General features: G+C 42.6%; 1 protein-coding gene across 1 annotated transcript in view; it reads right to left on the bottom strand.

Annotated features, from left to right (window-relative positions):
* Positions 1-18,658, bottom strand: part of LOC307226379 (von Willebrand factor D and EGF domain-containing protein-like) — a 201,864-nt gene that overhangs the window by 152,077 nt on the left and 31,129 nt on the right. The window contains exons 2-5 of the mRNA XM_079995170.1: positions 14,593-14,777; positions 3,473-3,701; positions 868-927; positions 314-546 (exon numbers count right to left, since the gene is read on the bottom strand). Of these exons, the coding sequence (XP_079851296.1) occupies positions 314-546; positions 868-927; positions 3,473-3,701; positions 14,593-14,777 (707 nt within the window). The remainder of the gene's footprint in view (positions 1-313; positions 547-867; positions 928-3,472; positions 3,702-14,592; positions 14,778-18,658) is intronic.

Consider the following 18,658-nt stretch of genomic DNA (forward strand, 5'->3'; position numbering starts at 1 on the left):
TGACATTTTTAGGCGTAAGTTGTAAAAGAAGCAATGCAATATGTTACAACAACAAAAGTTCTGATAAATAAATTGGATACCATAAGTGAACTTCATCTAATGCACTGGAATGCTCAGGGTTCTAAACTTGATAAATAGCATTTAATAACATTTTATTAAAATGTACTCCCACTTGGGGACTGTCTTTTACATTCAGGCCAAATTCAGATTCAAGAGAACAGTTAATAAGAGCTAAAAACAAACCAACAAACAAATAAATGCAGAGAGATTCAGCTCCTCTGAACGCTTGACCTTGTTTTCAAGAAAGCATTACCGTATCTCCCAATCTGAAATTAACTCCATCCATCTCCACGTAGGAGAATGTCTGCAGCGTTGTGTCATGATGAAGCTGTTCTTTCACTCCGGATTTGGAAAGGCGTGACCAGACCACCACATAACCTATAGACGGATCTGAAGTTGGAGTGCTGAAAGTGCATTTGAGGTAGACGTGGCCTCCCAAAAGCTCAGGGGTGACAAGTGGTTGTAAAGGTGGGAGTTGAGATGCCCCTGTGTACAAAGAGAAACAGAGTGTGGGCATGATGCACCTGAGTAGGGTAACAGTTTAGCCAAGAAATCATTATAATTGAGATAGTACTAGAAAATATAGACTGGTTTCACCAGCAGTAGCTGGTGTAGTAGGGCAAAGCTGTTCTTCCAACAGTGGTGTTGCTGCAGCTCAGCTGAATAGGTGTGGGGTGCAACTGCAGGCAGTAGTGGACTATAAAAGCACAGATGTGAATATGGAACATTTTTCATGGTCTTTTGGATCCCAGCTATTCTGTTCCAATAAATAACAACACATATTTGATGCTAACACTAATAAATTACCTTGAAAGTTGATGTCTGCTCCAGTTCCTCTGGGACCAAAATAGTGTGGTTCTTTAAGAGCTAAAGAAATAAAATGAGATTAGTTAGGCCCCATGAAGTGATAAAACTAGCGTTTAGAGGTGTGTTGTTGCTTAATTGGACTCATAGGTCTGAAAAACTTCCAAAGTTCTCATTCGTTGCCAAATACAAAATTTATAGTAGCATACCTATTGTGAAAGGCATATGTGAATTTAAATGTTCTGCTTCTGTTGCAATAATCAAAGAACTGGACATCTTGAAATGTTTGTCCTTAGTTTTGCATATATTTCAGGGAAACCCAGGCATTCTTAAGTATGTGTGCCATTTATAATGAATGTGCCAAATACATCCATACTCAGGTGCAAACAGTAAAATGCAGAGAGCACTCCTGTCTTCTGCTGTTGAACCCAGCCAAATGGGCAGGGTATAAATAATAAAATTGTTGTTGGGAGTGTGCATATTATGAAATGCACAATCCAGCCAAGGTCAACCACTGTTAAGTCACACTGATTTCAATAGGAGAGATTTAAGAATGTTTATTTTAATTATTACATTTATATCCCACTTCCCGCCTGCCCCCCAGATGCTCAAAGTGACATGACTAATTCTGCCCTCTGCATTTTATCCTCAGGGCAACTATGTAATGTAGGTCAGGTTGGGAAACCATGACTGTCCCAAAGTCACCCAAGCTTCATGGTAGAATGGTGATTTGAACCATGGTCTCCCAAGTCTTAGTTCAATACACTAACTTGCTAATCACTACACCAGACAAGCTCTCATTTGGCAAGTGAATATACTGATCTTTCATTGACATAAAGGAGAAATTATTGTAATTATTTCATATAGTGCTGCCTATCTGCATGATGCTGTACAAAGTACCAGAAGAAAGCTCCCTGCATTTAATAGCTTATAATATATGAGGATGTGGAATTCAACTTTGCACTAAGGCAAATGTTTCATCAGGGCAAGCATTTCATCTGGCCAAAAGGAATAATCTCCCTCTATCCCCCACTGTTTTGGGGGTTCTCTCAACTCTCAACCACTACCACAATTGAGCCAATCTTAGGGAGGGGCATGAGGGGAAGGAGGGGAAACAAGTAGAAGTTCTTGCACAGGGCTACCTCTGATGTGACACATTTGTTCAACCCAATCCTAAAATTTGAACCAGGGGAAGCAACAGAAGAAGGGAAAGGAAGTAAAGGTGGGAGTAAACATTGATAAAATCTGGAATTATTTCAGTTGCACATACTTAGGCTTAGTTTTAGTAGGGAATGAGAATTAGGAGGTTGTACTACAACCTTCGTAGGGGACGCAGGTGGCGCTGTGGGTTAAAGCCTCAGCGCCTAGGACTTGCCGATCGAAAGGTCGGCGGTTCGAATCCCTGCGGCGGGGTGCGCTCCCGCTGCTCGGTCCCAGCGCCTGCCAACCTAGCAGTTCGAAAGCACCTCCAGGTGCAAGTAGATAAATAGGGACCGCTTACCAGCGGGAAGGTAAACAGCGTTTCCGTGTGCGGCTCTGGCTCGCCAGAGCAGCGATGTCACGCTGGCCACGTGACCCGGAAGTGTCTCCGGACAGTGCTGGCCCCTGGCCTCTTAAGTGAGATGGGCGCACAACCCCAGAGTCTGTCAAGACTGGCCCGTACAGGCAGGGGTACCTTTACCTTTACCTTTACTACAACCTTCATTTTAAAAAGGAAGGTTTTGAGAAGAGTTGTGGATAAAAAATGGAATTAGCATCGCACAGGTGTTCAGGGAAGCAGCTCCAAGCATACAGGACAGCAATGGGGAGTCTTTTGAGAAACAGAAGTCCAATCACAAATTAATATTTCAGTGTTCCTTTCCATTCAAACTAAGACATGACGGAATGGCAGAAAAGTTCACCTAAATAGCTATGGTTAGTGACTTGCAGAAGGTATGGAAACAGGATTTTAAAAAGCTGATAGCTCTAGTCTTCTTTGTGTTGAATCCATGAGATCCAATTTGTACAATAAGATTCAGGTCCCAAAGGCAAATATAGAGGAATAATGATCTGTGCCTTTGTGAGTCTCTTAAGGGAGAATCATTTCTAGCAATCTATATGCACTTGAAGACGCTGAGTTCAGAAGGTGTAACAGAGTGAGGAATTGCTATTTGCCATTCCTTTTGTTTTTGAAATATAGAGGCTAGAACTCTTCTGGTGGTTTGGCAATTATTTTTGACAAATGTAATTATAAAGAAAAAAGTCAACAAACAAAAAAAGTAAATAAACAAGCAGACAGTAATAAACATGCTCAGCCAGTTAGCTTTGCTCTTTAAACCAAATATGGACGCAAAAGGCTGCGATAAAGGTTACGTAGGAAGTGTAACCAAGCTAAGCATACCTTGGTAACATGCTGTAGATTAAATTCTGCCAAAGTAATAACAGCTATTCCTCAGAAACACCCTGGGCTGTTGCTGATTGATTAGCTACATTGTCTGCATCTTACTGGGAGCAATGCTTGACTTGCAAGGTCACTGGGATGTGCAGAGCAATAACGCAACCTTTGAGCACGTAGGAAGAGAGGTGCATATACAATCTGGGTGACAAATATGGACTGTACAAAACCCACCTTCTGCGCAGTAGCCCATGCACCCCTGAGTTGGTTGCAAGAGATAAACAAAGAACTCTCCACAATGTCTGACCGATATGGGTATCCGGAACAGACAACAGTCTTTGATGCTTCCGAAAAAGAACTGCCAGGTAGCACAGGCGGTGAGCTGCTTTCTCTCACCAGGCTGCGGGAGGGAGTCAGGCTCAAGCGACAGCCAGACTGGAGCTTGTGTCCCACATTTGTTCATCTGTGGAAATATATAAACCAAATCAATCAAATGGCTGCATTTCTGCTTTGCTTTTTTCCTTGAATATAATTCTTTCTCCTGGAGCGGGGGGTGCAACAGTGATGTTATCAGCTATATTTTGTCCTCTGTTGAGATGAAGGGCAGGGTATAAATAGGCTTAATAAAGAACATAATAAATACATCAGTGCAGGACTTAGGGACAGGTGTCTAGGGGTCCTCACAGCAGAAGGAGCAAGAGAGCCCCCAAATACAGCAGGAATGTTTTGAAGTAAGTGGGGTAACACCTAAAAACCTTTCCCCATACAACCAACAAGTCCTCAGTCTTAAATGGCCAGCTCCACCCACCTCATGAGGTGTCGCGAACTGGCAGGACAATGGGGAGAAGGAAGAGGAGGGAAAGGAGTGTATCTGAGACTGTGACACACTGGTGCAACAAGCTGGGGGTGGGGAAGGAGAAGTTGGTGTATGAAGTACTCACAGGGTGACTGAGGATGGCAAGGGGATGGGGGGGGGTCAGTGCACAGGAACCAGAACAGCTGGACCCTTCACCAGAGCCAGGGAGACCCCTGTCTCCACAAACACAGTGGGCTCTGAGGCATAGGAAGCAGCAGGAGGGGTGCTCCAGGAGGCTGAGGCAGGCAAGGGCCCACAGCCTGGCTTCCTAGCTGGCCAGGTGGGGCTCATTAGCTTTGGAAGGAGGTGTGTGATTCCTCAGCTGGAGTAGGCTCAGAACAGGTGATGGTCACATGCCTCATCAAGCCCAGATGCTGCAATCAGAATGCAAACTATAAAAGGGCAGCAGAGCTTGAGGGGTTGATGGATTTCAGCATGGATGAGCCAGGATCTCTGCAGGACTTTGGACATGCCAATTGATCCTGGACTGAGGACTTGGCAAACTCACTTGCTGCCAGGTAGGCCAGGGGTTCAGCTTCTGTGGACTATAAATGCTTGGAGCCCTTCTCAAAGTTGGTTCCTCAGTCAATGTTTAGGCCTGAGACTCAGGCCTGTGCAGAATTCCCCAGGATTGTGGGTGGGGAGGCTAAGCTGCCCAGGGGCCCTGCCAGGGACTGGCTGCTGTTTGGTTTAAGTTTATAACTTTGTTCTAACAAGACTCTCGCTCAGAGCCTCAGACAAGCTCTGCATGGCCCTACTGAGACCATCCCAGAAGTGAGGTGGGTTCTTGAAGTTCAAGGAATATGGAAGTCACTCCTAACATAGCCTGCCCACATACTGGAACAGGTAGGGCTTTAGGGTGGCCAGGAGTTATAAGGAATGTTGTCCAATCTTCTTCAACCACCTGGTGGTATTTTGTATATGTGTGCACAGTAGCAGTTTGCCTGTGAGAACCATGTGAAGGAAACTGGCTGGTCTGATCTTTCTGGTGAAAAGTAATGGGGTGCCTTAAGCTACTGAGGACTAAAGAGTGTGGAAGAACTTGAAGGAAATGTTAAAGGGACTGAAGGCTCAATGGGCATTGGTATGTGCCTCATCTTTTCAATTCTTGTTCCATGTGGCAGCACTGACTGCCCTTGTGGGGCATGGGGGAAGTTGCATGTTGGAGATCTGATGGCAGCCTCTAGGGCTGACAGCTCATGCACTGCTTTAGAATTGGTGGATCTCACCTTCAAAGGATGTGTGTGTGTTGTACTCAGTTGGATTCAGAAATCTAAAACATATTGGCTTCAGAAGGGGCAGGGTTTTTTTTATCTACTTTTCTGTGGTGTGACTTTGCTCTGCAGTGGCTTTCCAGGAATTTTCCAGGATCTGGGTTTTTTGTGATCGGGGGGGGGGGGGTCCCTATGACCTGGGATTGCCTCCTGCCAACATTGCTTTGAGTCTGGCCATGTTTTGCAGCCTGTACAAGTCTTTGTGTTACACTTGGGAGACAATGATTTGGAGGTTATTGACAAGTATCTTTCTGGCCTGTATGGACTTTGTGATTATTTGGCAACAGTGGCTTGGGGTGGCCAACTTTTGGTTGGGTATGTTTCTCTGAATGGTATGGGGATGCTGCACTAGGGGTTTAATCAGGGTGGTCTGCAAGGTACATGGGGAGCTGCAGCCTCTTTATTCCTGAGTCTGTTCACAAAACTCAAGAGGCCAGTGCTGCAGCAAAAATATTTCAAGCACACTGACAGCCACACTGATGGAAGCGTGACATTAATCTGCTATGATTGTATTCTTGCCCTTTTGTGTATTTCTAATGAACCTCTGTGGTGCAGGTCATGTTATTCATATTTGTGGTCCTCAACACTGTAGCCATTGGAAGAATATTAATTGCCTTGTATCATTATTATTTGTCACTGGGTTGTTGTTTTTTAAAAAAACAGTGGCAGTTTACAGACGAGACCATCCTAGACATGCTTATATCTGGAATAAGAGATATAACATATTTTCTGCTCCAGAGCTTCAAAGGAATGCATCTTCGTTTGAATTCTGCACATTTGTTTGAGCAAACCATAAAGTAAACAAAAATTTCAAGTGTCTGGAGAAAGTGGGAAGATCTAAAAACTAAAGAGTTTTTCCTCCCATCTGGGAAGCTGTTTGGTTTCTCATTGATACTGAGAGAGCTTTAGTAGCTGAGGTATAAGCAGAAGCTTACTATGGATCAACTAAAACAATATTCAGCAAGTGAAATTGAGGCATAAGTGTGTTTTAAAAGTCCCATTAAAAGCCTTCCAGTAGTAATTGTAAGCTTTTTTTGTTAAGATTCCTTAAAAGAAAACCTTTTTATGTACATAAAATGTGAAGAAATGAGCTCAGAGATTGCATGGCGACACGCCTGCCTGCATAGGTGTCAGGACTAGGGGGCTCTGGGTGCCAGTGCACCCTTAAAAAATGTGGGTGCTTAGCATCCACAACACGGGGCTCAGAATTTGTGTTGGAGCACTGATGCAACCTTCCAGACCATGTCAAAGGCCTCCAAACATGACTTTTGGTAGAAAGAAAGGGAGGGAGCTGGGACTCCCATGTGAGCAATGGAACCAGACACGCCTGAAAGGAGGGAAGGCTGTCCAGCTTTCCCATCTCATTCATCCTTATCTTCCTCATTGTCTTCCTCCAAATTCTGCCATTCCAGGTCTAAGCCCTGGTGTTGTAGGTTTCATGACAGGCCCTGGGGAACATTTTGGGACAATACTGGCCTGTCCCATAAGAGTGAACACCACTTGAGCCAGTAAGGAACCAGACTGCTGGTATTTGAAATCAAAAAGGCATAAGAGCAGCTTTTAAGGTGATTGCTGGTGGGGAAAGTGGGCAGGAGCTTGGAGCCTCTAGGTAAAGGTAAAGGTACCCCTGCCCGTACGGGCCAGTCTTGACAGACTCTGGGGTTGTGCGCCCATCTCACTTAAGAGGCCAGGGGCCAGCGCTGTCCGGAGACATTTCCGGGTCACGTGGCCAGCGTGACATCGCTGCTCTGGCCAGAGCCAGAGCCAGAGCCGCACACGGAAACGCCGTTTACCTTCCCACTAGTAAGCGGTCCCTATTTATCTACTTGCACCCGAGGGTGCTTTCGAACTGCTAGGTTGGCAGGCGCTGGGACCGAACGACGGGAGCGCACCCCGCCGCAGGGATTCGAACCGCCGACCTTTCGATCGGTAAGCCCTAGGCGCTGAGGCTTTTACCCACAGCGCCACCTGCGTCCTCTAGTTCAGGACAAATAATCCTGAAGGGATGAGGGCAAAAATGTTTGATTGTGCAAATGGGAGAGGGTAGAACCTGGAGCCCAAGAGCCAAGAGGGGAAACCACATGGGCCAGAGACATTTAGAGAGACACCAGGAAAGGTGTACTAACAATGGTCTCACTCTGTCTATAATGGGGAGGGAACCCTTTTCAGCCCAAGGATGACTTTCCTTTCTAGCCAACCTTCCAAAGGCTGCGTGTCAGTGGCGAGTGCAAAAAGAGACAAAAGGGAGTGGATCAATGAATGCAATCTTTCCTTTTTGTACAGTAGGCTAGTTTCTACACCCCCCCCACCCCCTCTGTTTCCCATCTAGACAAGCACAAGGCATTATCAGACTTCAGGGACACATTCCAGCCAGACCAAAGCCCTCAGGCCAGTGAGGGGTGTGACTTAGGGAAAGAGGGATGGCCTGAAGAGGCTTCTGAGGGCCAGAAAGAGAGGACCCCCCTGGGCCTGAGGCTCACCATCCCAGCAGTCAAAGAGGACATGGAATCTGGCAAGCTATAAATCCTAAAAGGGGAGGGTTCCTTCACATATTCCTTCACATATATGGGTAGCAATACCAGGCCCCAACAGCAATTAAGTGCCAGGAACATGCTATCTCAGCCTCAACAAAAATACTCTGTGCGATCCTGAAATCAGGAATGAATTCAATGAGACATCTCAGGGAGGAAATGTTCTAACAATGGGTGGATGGTTTTAATTATCCTCATTTGGACTGGTAGTCACATCTTAAAACAGCTGGTCATGGAACAGAGGGCAGGTGACCCTGGCCTGGCCAAGGGACTGGTGAGAGATGTGTCATTGAACTGACTGGGGATAGTGACTGCATTGGTTTCTCATTCTGCATATATGTAAGCAAACAATTGCCAAGCAAGTCCAATGCACTCACATTTGATGTCGAAAGAGAAAACTTCCCAACAATGGGACGATTGGTAAACAGGAGGTTGAGAAGGAAAGAGGGGGAGGGTCAGGCCTCCCCAGGATCTTGGCAAGTTGTTTAAAATCACAAGCTCGGTTAGAATAGCCCAGCTTATCGTATTTATTCAAACTTCCGTAGATGCTGCCGTGTTGGTTGTTTTAATGTACTTGATTTTAATGAATTTTATATTGGGGTGAGCTGCCTTGAAATGTTTAATGAAGGGTGGCATAATAAATAAAAGCCTGAAAGGCGCTTGTAAGAACTGCACAATGAATAAAGGAAGAAATCATTATCACAAATTGGAACACTTATAAGCTTATACCGCCAAAATATACACCTTCAAATAGGTGCAAGAAGACTTGGCTTATTTGCTGCTTTAAAAAAATAAATAAAAATTGGCTGTCATTACTTTAAAAAAAAGATTTTAACAGTTACCCTTTGCAAAGAGGTGAGCACTTTCAAATTGTGCACTATTCTGCCTCAATTTTGGAGCTACGTGAAATAGTGTCGTGCTAAAATGAGACTGGTAAATCTGAGCATTATGTTAGGCTTGGGGGGGTGGAGAGAGACTTTAAAAGAGTGTGGAAGTCCCCCCCCCCCACACACACACTTTGGTGCAGCCCTGCTGGATTCCTTAAGCAGCAGCAGTAGCAGAAGCTCTTTTGTAGCACACACAAAAAATGGATCGTGTATGACAGCAGGGTGAGAGTGGAGGTCACAGTATAAGTTATGCTGGCTTTATTGTAGTTCTGTCAGCTGAATTTTACCTGGCAGCCCCAAGGCTAAAAGACACAGGGGAAACTGAAAGCCTGCCTGGGCTTTGAGAATAAAATGGTGGGAATGATAAATTAATATCTAGCATTTGCCAAAGCATATTTAATTTGTTTGTTATTGCCTTGTTTGAAAGGCTATTATTATTTTATTTTATTATTTTCTCTGATGGGAAAAGATTACTTGGGGTTTTTTATTGAATTCATAAGATTCATAGGAAGTTATCACAGGACGGATTTAGGCCATAAAGCACAAATCCTTGCCCAGAGCTATGATTCTTCATGCCTCAGCCCTCTCCTCTTTTTCCCTGTCCTTTCTCAGTGCTTGGCAGATTAGATGGCAGGAATCTAGCCACTGTGTGCCATAAGCAAAGCACTCCGCACCGATTTCTGCTTCTAACTCAAGGCTTCTGCTTATGACTGATATCTAGGTACTAAAGAGGAAGTTAAGCAAAGTACCCACTGTATTCAAATACTGAGTTAAAGGCAAGCATGACAAACCTTGTAGGGAAATTAAAGAAATAAGTGTACCTCTATCAATAGAAAATTGGAAGGTGGAGCGTGCATGCATGCACACATTTGTATCCACATATATATTTTCACCCTTTGTTGGCATTCCCACAGAATTCCAATTGATTTCCGAATGAATAAATGCACATGTGCATGTGTTAGAATCAATCTAGAATTAAAGTTGCAATGTTAGAAGAGAGAAAAATAAAATATGCAGGAAGTACAGTGGTACCTCGGGTTAAGTACTTAATTCGTTCTGGAGGTCCGTACTTAACCTGAAACTGTTCTTAACCTGAAGCACCACTTTAGCTAATGGGGCCTCCTGCTGCTGCTGCTGCTGCGTTGCCGGAGCATGATTTCTGTTCTCATCCTGAAGCAAAATTCTTAACCTGAAGCACTATTTCTGGGTTAGCAGAGTGTGTAACCTGAAGCGCATGTAACCCGAGGTACCACTGTATAAACATGGGGAGTCTGGGATACAGAAGCATGTTCAAGAATATCCCATATTTTTTGCAGTATTGGGAACGTATTTTCAGTCATTGTTTTGTACACCTTGACAGAATGGATTTTTGTTGTTGTTAACTCGGTCATCAGTTGCCCTGTAAAAGTGCTTCTATAGGCACAATCGGTGATGTTGAATGTGATATTTTGGACAAATAAACACTCCTTCATAATGGTGTCTTAAATAAAAAGCAAGTAAAGTTTTATGCGTAGCTAGTTTTAATGCATGTGCTTAGGAAAGTGATACAGGCAAAGAGGCACTTAGTATGATAGAATTATATAATTATAGAGTTGGGAGTCATCTAGTCCAACCCCCTGAAATGCAGGAATCGTTTGCCCAATGTGGGGCTTGAACCCACAACCCTAAGATTCTTTTACTGTACCAATTGAGCTATCCCACTGCTTCTATTGAGCTCAGTGTGGAGTGAGCATTCAGATTTTTCACACTGAAATAAGGAGTCTTCTGTTTGCTTAACTTCAGCTAGATTGTGGCCAAGATTTTTGCCATGTGCATGCCTGATCAAGATGCAGGAAGTGGTTGTATGTCTACACCACTGGCAGCCAAGGACATGATCCGGCCATATTGATACCTCATTGATTTTTCAGTGAGGTATTTAAATATGCACTTGAGTCTCTCCTACTGAAATTAATGGGAATGAAAAGTGTTCAGGTTTGTTGGATGCTGTTCAAAACATCCTCTTGGTGTGGAACACTGAAACATCTGGGTAGCACAGGATGGAGATCTCTTGCAGACTCCTTGCTGCTCATCTTTTGATAAAACCCTCCACCCAAAAAAACCTCAATACGTTATCTGCTCTTCAGTTGGGAAGAGTTGATATGATCAAGCACCCTTCTCCAAAGCAGGCTCAGAGAAGATAATATGCAATTTTAGAGGGAAGTAGTTTTTGGCATTAATGCAATCAGATGCTGATTTCTACCTGGCACCTACTGAGCACTCCTTGAAGGGGTTCAGCTTCAAAGTGGGAATCTGAATGCTCACTTCCTACCATATTTTGTCACTTTTCATTAAAGCATACTGTACTGACATTTCTTAATTAATCCATGCAGCGCCACTGCAAGATAGGTATGTATGTCTTAAATATTATTCATTCCTGGCTAAGCAGCCACTAATCCATCAAATTATTCAACTTAGAATCGACGCATAAAAATGTGGACAAGCTGCCCATTTCAAGTAAATGGAAAACACACTGGAATTACTGCTGCACCCTGGGATGTCTTATTCCACTTATTCGGGATTTAGATATTCAAAGTGATTTGATTGATTGAACATTCCCAGGTTATACGCAATTGCAAAGTTGTTGTTTTTTTAAAAAATCAAGCTGTTGGACCTATCATTTGGGGTTTGCATAGAAATTATGGTATTAAAAATAAGTAGGAGCTTATAAGAAAAAATGCTGCTGATGTTTAAGTGATAGAGCAGCTTCTTCAGCGTTTTGCTGGCTGTTGGTTACTGGTCTTGCTGATCAGTGCTTGAGATATTACAAGCTGCTTCATGAAATGCTGCACTTTGTTAATTGGTGTTTTTTTAAAGAATAATCATAGGGAAATTAAATGCGCTATTTAATTTCATCCAAAAACAATTAATTTCTCAGTGAACTGAGTCTTGATGTCGCATGTTCTGAGCACATGATATTATTCAACCAATCAATTTATATGTATTTTGATACATTTCATTCAACTGTTTTCTCTGTTTGGTGTTCGGTCAATATTTTTATCAGTAAATGTTTGTGCGAGATTAGGTTGCAAAGCTTGGAAAATCACGGTAGATTTCACATCTTGAGTAGGCTGATTAATATAATTTAAATGAGATGGTTATTAACTCTGCTGCATGTATTTGGTTCAGCTCTAATGGGCTTACTCTTACTTGACTTAGCAGCAATTAGCATCTGGAAAATCTAGTATGTAGTTGTAATGCAGGAAGCCTTATGTCAAGGCAGTGGAAGATGTTTTAAATGAACAGTTCCAGTGGTCCTGAAATAGACAAACATAATGTGACTGGGGGTGATCAGAGACATAGAGCAATTTCACACACTTAACAGACATGGGATGCATGTGTCTGGTGGGGGAAATGGGCATGTGTGCATACTCCCACCATACAAAGAAGATAATATGTGCCATAGGTGACATGAGTGTACACCTACAAATTTCAATTTGTATTCAAAGTACTGCTAAGTAGGTCCCTGCACAAGCGGAATGACTTCCCCTTGTGTAACCAGGTTTTTTCCTTCTTCCCCTCCCCCATGTGCACTCCTAAATCTCTTCTGAGGTTTCTCCCAGCCCTTTCAAGCAGATTTGGGGATGGTGTGGAGCATGTACAGTTGGAGGAGTCAGGGCGGGGGAGCCCCATTATACAAGCATAAGTCTTGATGCTTGTGCAGTTTATTTAGTCGAATGCTACCATTATTTTTCTTACTCAAGGGTGAACAAAAATCACCCAAACCAGGTGTACAATCACTGTGTCATGTGCTGTCTTCTATATTTGATGTGGGAAGGGCACACACACAGGATCCATGCTTGGTGGGTGTGTGACGCAGCCCCAACAAGTTGGGTGACTTTGGTGAAGCTTTGAAGCCATTTTATTCACAGGAATTGCAGCTGGTTCATTATATCATTGGTTGCACACTTTATGTATTATGCGAATTGATGGTTCTGGCTGCTCAAATGGCAAATAAGGGGTGGGGGGTGGGGAATCATGTGAGCCAAACTCAAGACTTATGCAAACATGGATTAGACTGAACATCTGTTTCCATGTGAACATTGTTTGATGTTTTAATTGAGGGGGGGAAAGAGTGTCTGCTTAGACTGGAGAAGAATATATGGTGGGTTTCAAGAAGAACTTTTTTTTTTTTTGAAATTTGGATATCATTGGACCTATCAATCATGGAAACTAGTATGCTGCACATTACTGGATATGCTAGCATTGTTTTTGAATAATTGACTGTTAATATTTATGAATCCTAAACATTATTGAGTGGGATCTGGCACATTGTACTATGAACACATGTGCGCACACACACACAACCAACTTCCAAGATGATTGCTGATCAGCTTGAAAAATGCTGATCACCTGCTTGCGGAGTCCTGAATCTAATCCCTTTCCTACAACTGTTGTCCATTACGGTTAAAGCCAAGAACACTGACTAACTGGTCTTGGAGATTCTGGATGGGGCCTGTGTCCCTTTGAAGGTCATTCAGTGGACTTTCTAGTACTGTGCTGGATAATTTTTTTTACATGATCAAGTATGTAGTTGCTAGAACATCAAATCTTAAATTCAACATATATAATTACAGCACGGTTTTACATGTGACTACTTAGAAATAAGTGCCATTGAGTTTCGACAGTGACAATTTAGACCAAAAGAACCACCAAGAAAGGGAATGCTAAGTTTTGTATTCATTTGCTTAAAATCCAATACATCCCACTGGTTCGGGGGGGGGGCGGTTTGGTAAAGTGTTAAATTACAATTTTCCCCCCCTTCTCATTTCAGTTCAAATCCCATTTCACTTCGGCTGATATTAAATGAAGCCAGCTTTTAGCTGAGCTGCTGCTTGGAATTATGAGTTTATGAATTTATTATTTCATTTGAAATATGAAGTTATCCACAGAAGAAACCAAATAATCTATTATTTAATTTGAATCAAAAAGTCATCCATAGAAGAAGTGAAACCTCAAAGGAGCTGTAGCTTTAAGCAGTTGATTAGAGGGATTGGAGATGTTTAGAAATGCCCAACACACTGGGAGTCACCCACTTCCCCTGGGACAGCTGGAACATTATCTATGCACTTCCTGAGAACACCACAAAAGCCCTGCATATTCATGGGTTGCTTCAAAATATGCCAACTTCTCAACCCACATTTTGCATGCAAAGCAGCGGATGTCAGAAAGATGGCTTGGAGCTGTGAACCAGGAAAAGTGTGTTGACTTGTAAATGCTATTTTCAACATGTCAGTGGAATTGTCAAGGTATGAACAACGCAAGAGAGAATTTCATTTGCTTATTGAATGAAGAAATTCACACTCATCTGTTTGCCTCTATGTACACATCTCCAGCTGCTCCTGGGGCAGGGAAGAAAGAAGTCAGGACTTCCAGGTGAACAAACTCACCAATAGCTTGAGTCAGATACACCACACCAATACAGTAAAATCTGGGTGATCTAGCCCAGGCACAGGCAAACTCGGCCCTCCTGATGTTTTGGGACTACAATTCCCATCATCCCTGACCACTGGTCCTGTTAGCTAGGGATGATGGGAGTTGTAGTCCAAAAACATCTGGAGGGCCAGGTTTGCCTATGCCTTATCTAGCCCATCCAATATGGAGGGGGACATTTTTTCCAGATCCTAACCATGCATATATCCTTGGTAACATAGGAGGCTAGAATATTACTGAGGAATATATCAGAGGTGAGTTGCAGAAGATTTTATCAGAGGTGAGCTGGAATCACACAAATACCGGGGAAATTTTTTTTAAAAAAAATGGTACGAACCTCTATACACTTGGTTGGCATTTCTGCAGGCTTGTTGTCAATCATGAAGCGGTACCATCCTTGAGGAAGGGAATGATCGCAGACCATGTCCTGAATGGCAGTTTCCTGCAATTCCAGGGAATCAAAAGTGATGCTGCGATAAGCATTGTGCAGAACACGATGTCCTTCTGGCAAGCATTCTGGAGCTAATGATAAGAAAAAAGACATCTATTTTGCTGTATCTTTTCTGTAAATAATAACCAATAAATCATTTGTGTCCTGAGTTTTACACTAAAATTACTGAATTCATGTAGTTAAGTGAAATGTCAGAACTCATACTGGTCACTTCTCTGGTAGTATTTTGAGACTTATCTACCCAACTTCCAAGGAATTCTGAGATTTCTCATCATGAAATTATGTGCCAATCCTGAGCGATCCAAACCCAGAGGAACCATTCCATCAACATGGGGCTTGTGGAATGATGAACTGATCCTGGGACCCAATGCCATGCCAACCCTTGCCCTGCCTGCTGCTGTCAATAAAGATTTGGCCTGATTTTATCCCATCACCTTTGTACAGTCTGGTTATTTTGCCGCTCTCATGGGTCACATAATGCACCTGCCTGGGCAACAGCTTCATGGTGAGTCCCGGCACCTGTTTTTCTCTCCTAAAAATAAAGCCTGGTCCTTTGATTCCCCACATTAATTCTATAGATCTTTTTGAAACTTACCATAATAAGATCTGACCATTGTAACCATACTATGCATTTAGAAGAAAAGATATTGTAAAACAATAAAACAAACTCTTACTTATTGACTTTGTCTTCTTCCTTTCTTTGTAGAGCAAAACAAATTACTCTTATAAAGCACCAAAAGAGCCAAAGCAGCTGTGGAAGAATGCACTAGTTTCATCTTCCTCATTCATCATCAAAAGAACTGTCAGTTAATTTCACACTGTGGGATCTTTATTACTGGTGGTGATGTAAGAAGTAGGAAAAAATAATACTGCTGTCCCCCCCACTACCTAAGATTACATATGCAAAGATATCACTTAGAGCCACCATCTTTTTTTGACTTGTAAATTAGGAATACTTTATGTTAAATCACTGGCATGAAGAAAATCTGAGGCCATATTTCAACTGTCATTTCCCAAATTGATTCTGATCCTCCTCCTAGTACTCCAAATGTGCTGAAATAAGAGGACTGTGAATTTGTGTAGCTGTTTTACCAGTGACATGATGATGATGATGATGATCATGTATCTTTTTTGATCATTTGGTCTATGGGCATGATACAGAGAAGATTGACATCCATTGTTTTGATCTAGGTTGGTCATTATCATGGCAATAGTGACGAGATCAATCCAGACAAAAATGTAACGAATCAGAATAACTATCATATCTTTGTTGGGGATGTTGTAACAACAAGAGTAGTAGGCAGTGCTTTTTTTCTGGGGGCCCTCAAGGGTATGCAGTACCAGCACCCTCCCCCCCAAGTGTTAAGTTTGGCACGTACTGTGACAACTTCGTGGTGAGTACAGACACTTTTAAAAATTATTATTTTAAACAGCACTGGTAGCAGGTATTACTTTTGCTTATAAAAGTATTCACAAGGTGAATTCCTATGCAAGTCTACTTGGAGATAAGCTCTATTGAGTTCAATGGGACTTAAGTGAAAGCCTTATTTCTCTTCACCAGGGACAGCACATCACTGTATTTTGTTTTAATGGTTTATTTTATTTTTTAAAATACAACTGTCCTTTATCAGAGAAGCACTAGATCTTTTTTGCAGAAACCAGAGAAAATTGCTGTGGAAAACACTTTGTTTCAATGGCTACCTCCTCACAACCAAGGTTTGCCTTTGGCTGACCTAATACAGTGTCAAAGTGCTGATTTATATACCATAGGTATTCCATAAATATGCAACATGAAAGCCACAAGGAATTTTCTTGACACTTTATACAAAACAAATCAATGGTTGTGAAAAGAATGCATGCAGTAAATGTATTTTGTTAAGTGAAACCAGGTTAGAAAAACTACATCAGGGTCTCACAGAACACGATCCATAATCTGAATTCTGCTTACCTCAGCAGATGGTGTGGGTGAAGGCTGAGTGGAAGAGGGACAATAGGATCATAGAGGTTTATGGGTAGAACCACATGTGCCTTGTCTTATGCTTTAGCAGATTTCTGCTGTGGTCCTGTGCACACTGACCTAAGAGTCCTATTGAACTAAATGAGGCTGACTTCTGAACATGTATAGGATTGCACCGGATCAATGCCTGGTGTGCGGCTTGAAAAGTGGCATCCCAATACAGTCAGTTCTGGTTGCAGACTTGACAGACCCCATCAGACTGAATAGGTGAAATATCTGTGGCTTGAAAGTGGTTATGCAAGAGGCAGGATAAATGCAAACTGAAATTATGCACCAGGACACAATAATTACTATTCTACTGTTTTAAAAAACAAAACAAAAGCAAAAGCAAAACCTGTCTTTATGGTTAGTCTAAATCAGGGGTGGGCAACTCCCAAGAGACTGCGATCTACTCAGAGTTAAAAACTGGCAGTGATCTACCCCCTTTTTTGGGTTCAGGTCAAAGTTGTTGAGCTGTTTTTTAGGAAGGAGCCACAGTTGTTCAGCTTCTTTGGGGGGGAGCCAATGATCTACCAGTGATCTACCACAGGCGTCCAATGATCTACCGGTGGATCACGATCTACCTGTTGGACATGCCTGGTCTAAACTGTTAGCATGTACCTTGCCTTTTCAAGTGAAATGCTACACTAAGGGAACTGCTGAAACTATAGTTAACTCATATGCAATAGAATTATTCTTGTTCTATTTCAAATATAACTGTAGATTTCATATCCTTGTATACTCTATAGTCTTGTAGAAACTATTTAGTGCAATGGGCATTATGATTACTTTTTTTCCCAAGGAAGCTGTAAAAATTGTTCCTTATTATAAGCAACACTGCTTAAACAAATTACACAAATATGTACACTTATTTTCAGTATGTCACTGAGAAGAGTCAGACATCTGAAATGGACACCAACAGTACTGGAAGTAATCTTAAGACCCATGAAAGTTGGTTGTGACAAGTTGAATTAATAAACCTGGGCCCAGATAATTCCACTTCATAATGCAGGTAGGGGCACACTTTGCTGACTGCTTCATTATGCAGAAGAATTCCCTTCACATGCGACCACAGAAGTTGTTGAGAAGGGCCTAGCCCTGAACTGACATGCTCTACTTTACAAGCACAAAATACATGAGAGCTTAGCTGTGAGCATAGGTGCTAAGGCAGTTTCACCCCCTCAATGTATTTTGTGAGGGGGCCCAGCCCCCTTCAGTGTTCAAAGGGTATTCAGCTCCGCTCCCTAGCTCCCTGCAACATCTCATGTGTGACCCCTCAATCAACAGAGAAGATGGTGCCTCAGACTCTGAAGCAAAGCAGAACATGAAGTTCTAAAGGTGGACTTGCTTGCCCTCCATATATTCATTTTACATGTAGGGGGCCATGTCTGTACAGTGGTACCTCGGTTTTACAGATGCTTCAGGTTAGGCTCCGCTAACCCAGAAATAGTACCTCGGGTTAAGAACTTTGCTTCAGGATGAGAACAGAAATTGCGTGGCAGTGGTGAGGTGGCAGCGGGAGACCCCATTAGCTAAAGTGGTACCTCTGGTTCAGAACAGTTTCAGGTTAAGAAAGGACCTCCAGAACAAATTAAGTTCTTAACCTGATGTACCACTGTACATGTACAGTGCTCATGTTTCCAAAAAGCCAAACCCAAACCACTTCCTTTAGCTACCTTTGGCCAGCCTCTTTAATATTCCTATCTCCTCCTCCTTTCTGCCTCCCAGGATATTGGCCCTGAAACCATGCTCTGTGCGGTTTCTACAAAACCTCACTCTGCTGAGATCTTTCCCTCAATTTGGAGAGTATGCTAACCCTTCCCCGCAATTAGGTTTTTTGAGGGGTGGATGGGAAGTTCCTGTTGACATTTATGGAGTTAATCCCACATTTATGATTTACTTGTTGGTACTTGTTACCATAGTATTACCAAGTATCCAACACCATAAGCACTTCTA

This window comes from Podarcis cretensis, assembly GCF_951804945.1.
Source record: "Podarcis cretensis genome assembly, chromosome: 1".
NCBI lineage: Eukaryota > Metazoa > Chordata > Lepidosauria > Squamata > Lacertidae > Podarcis > Podarcis cretensis.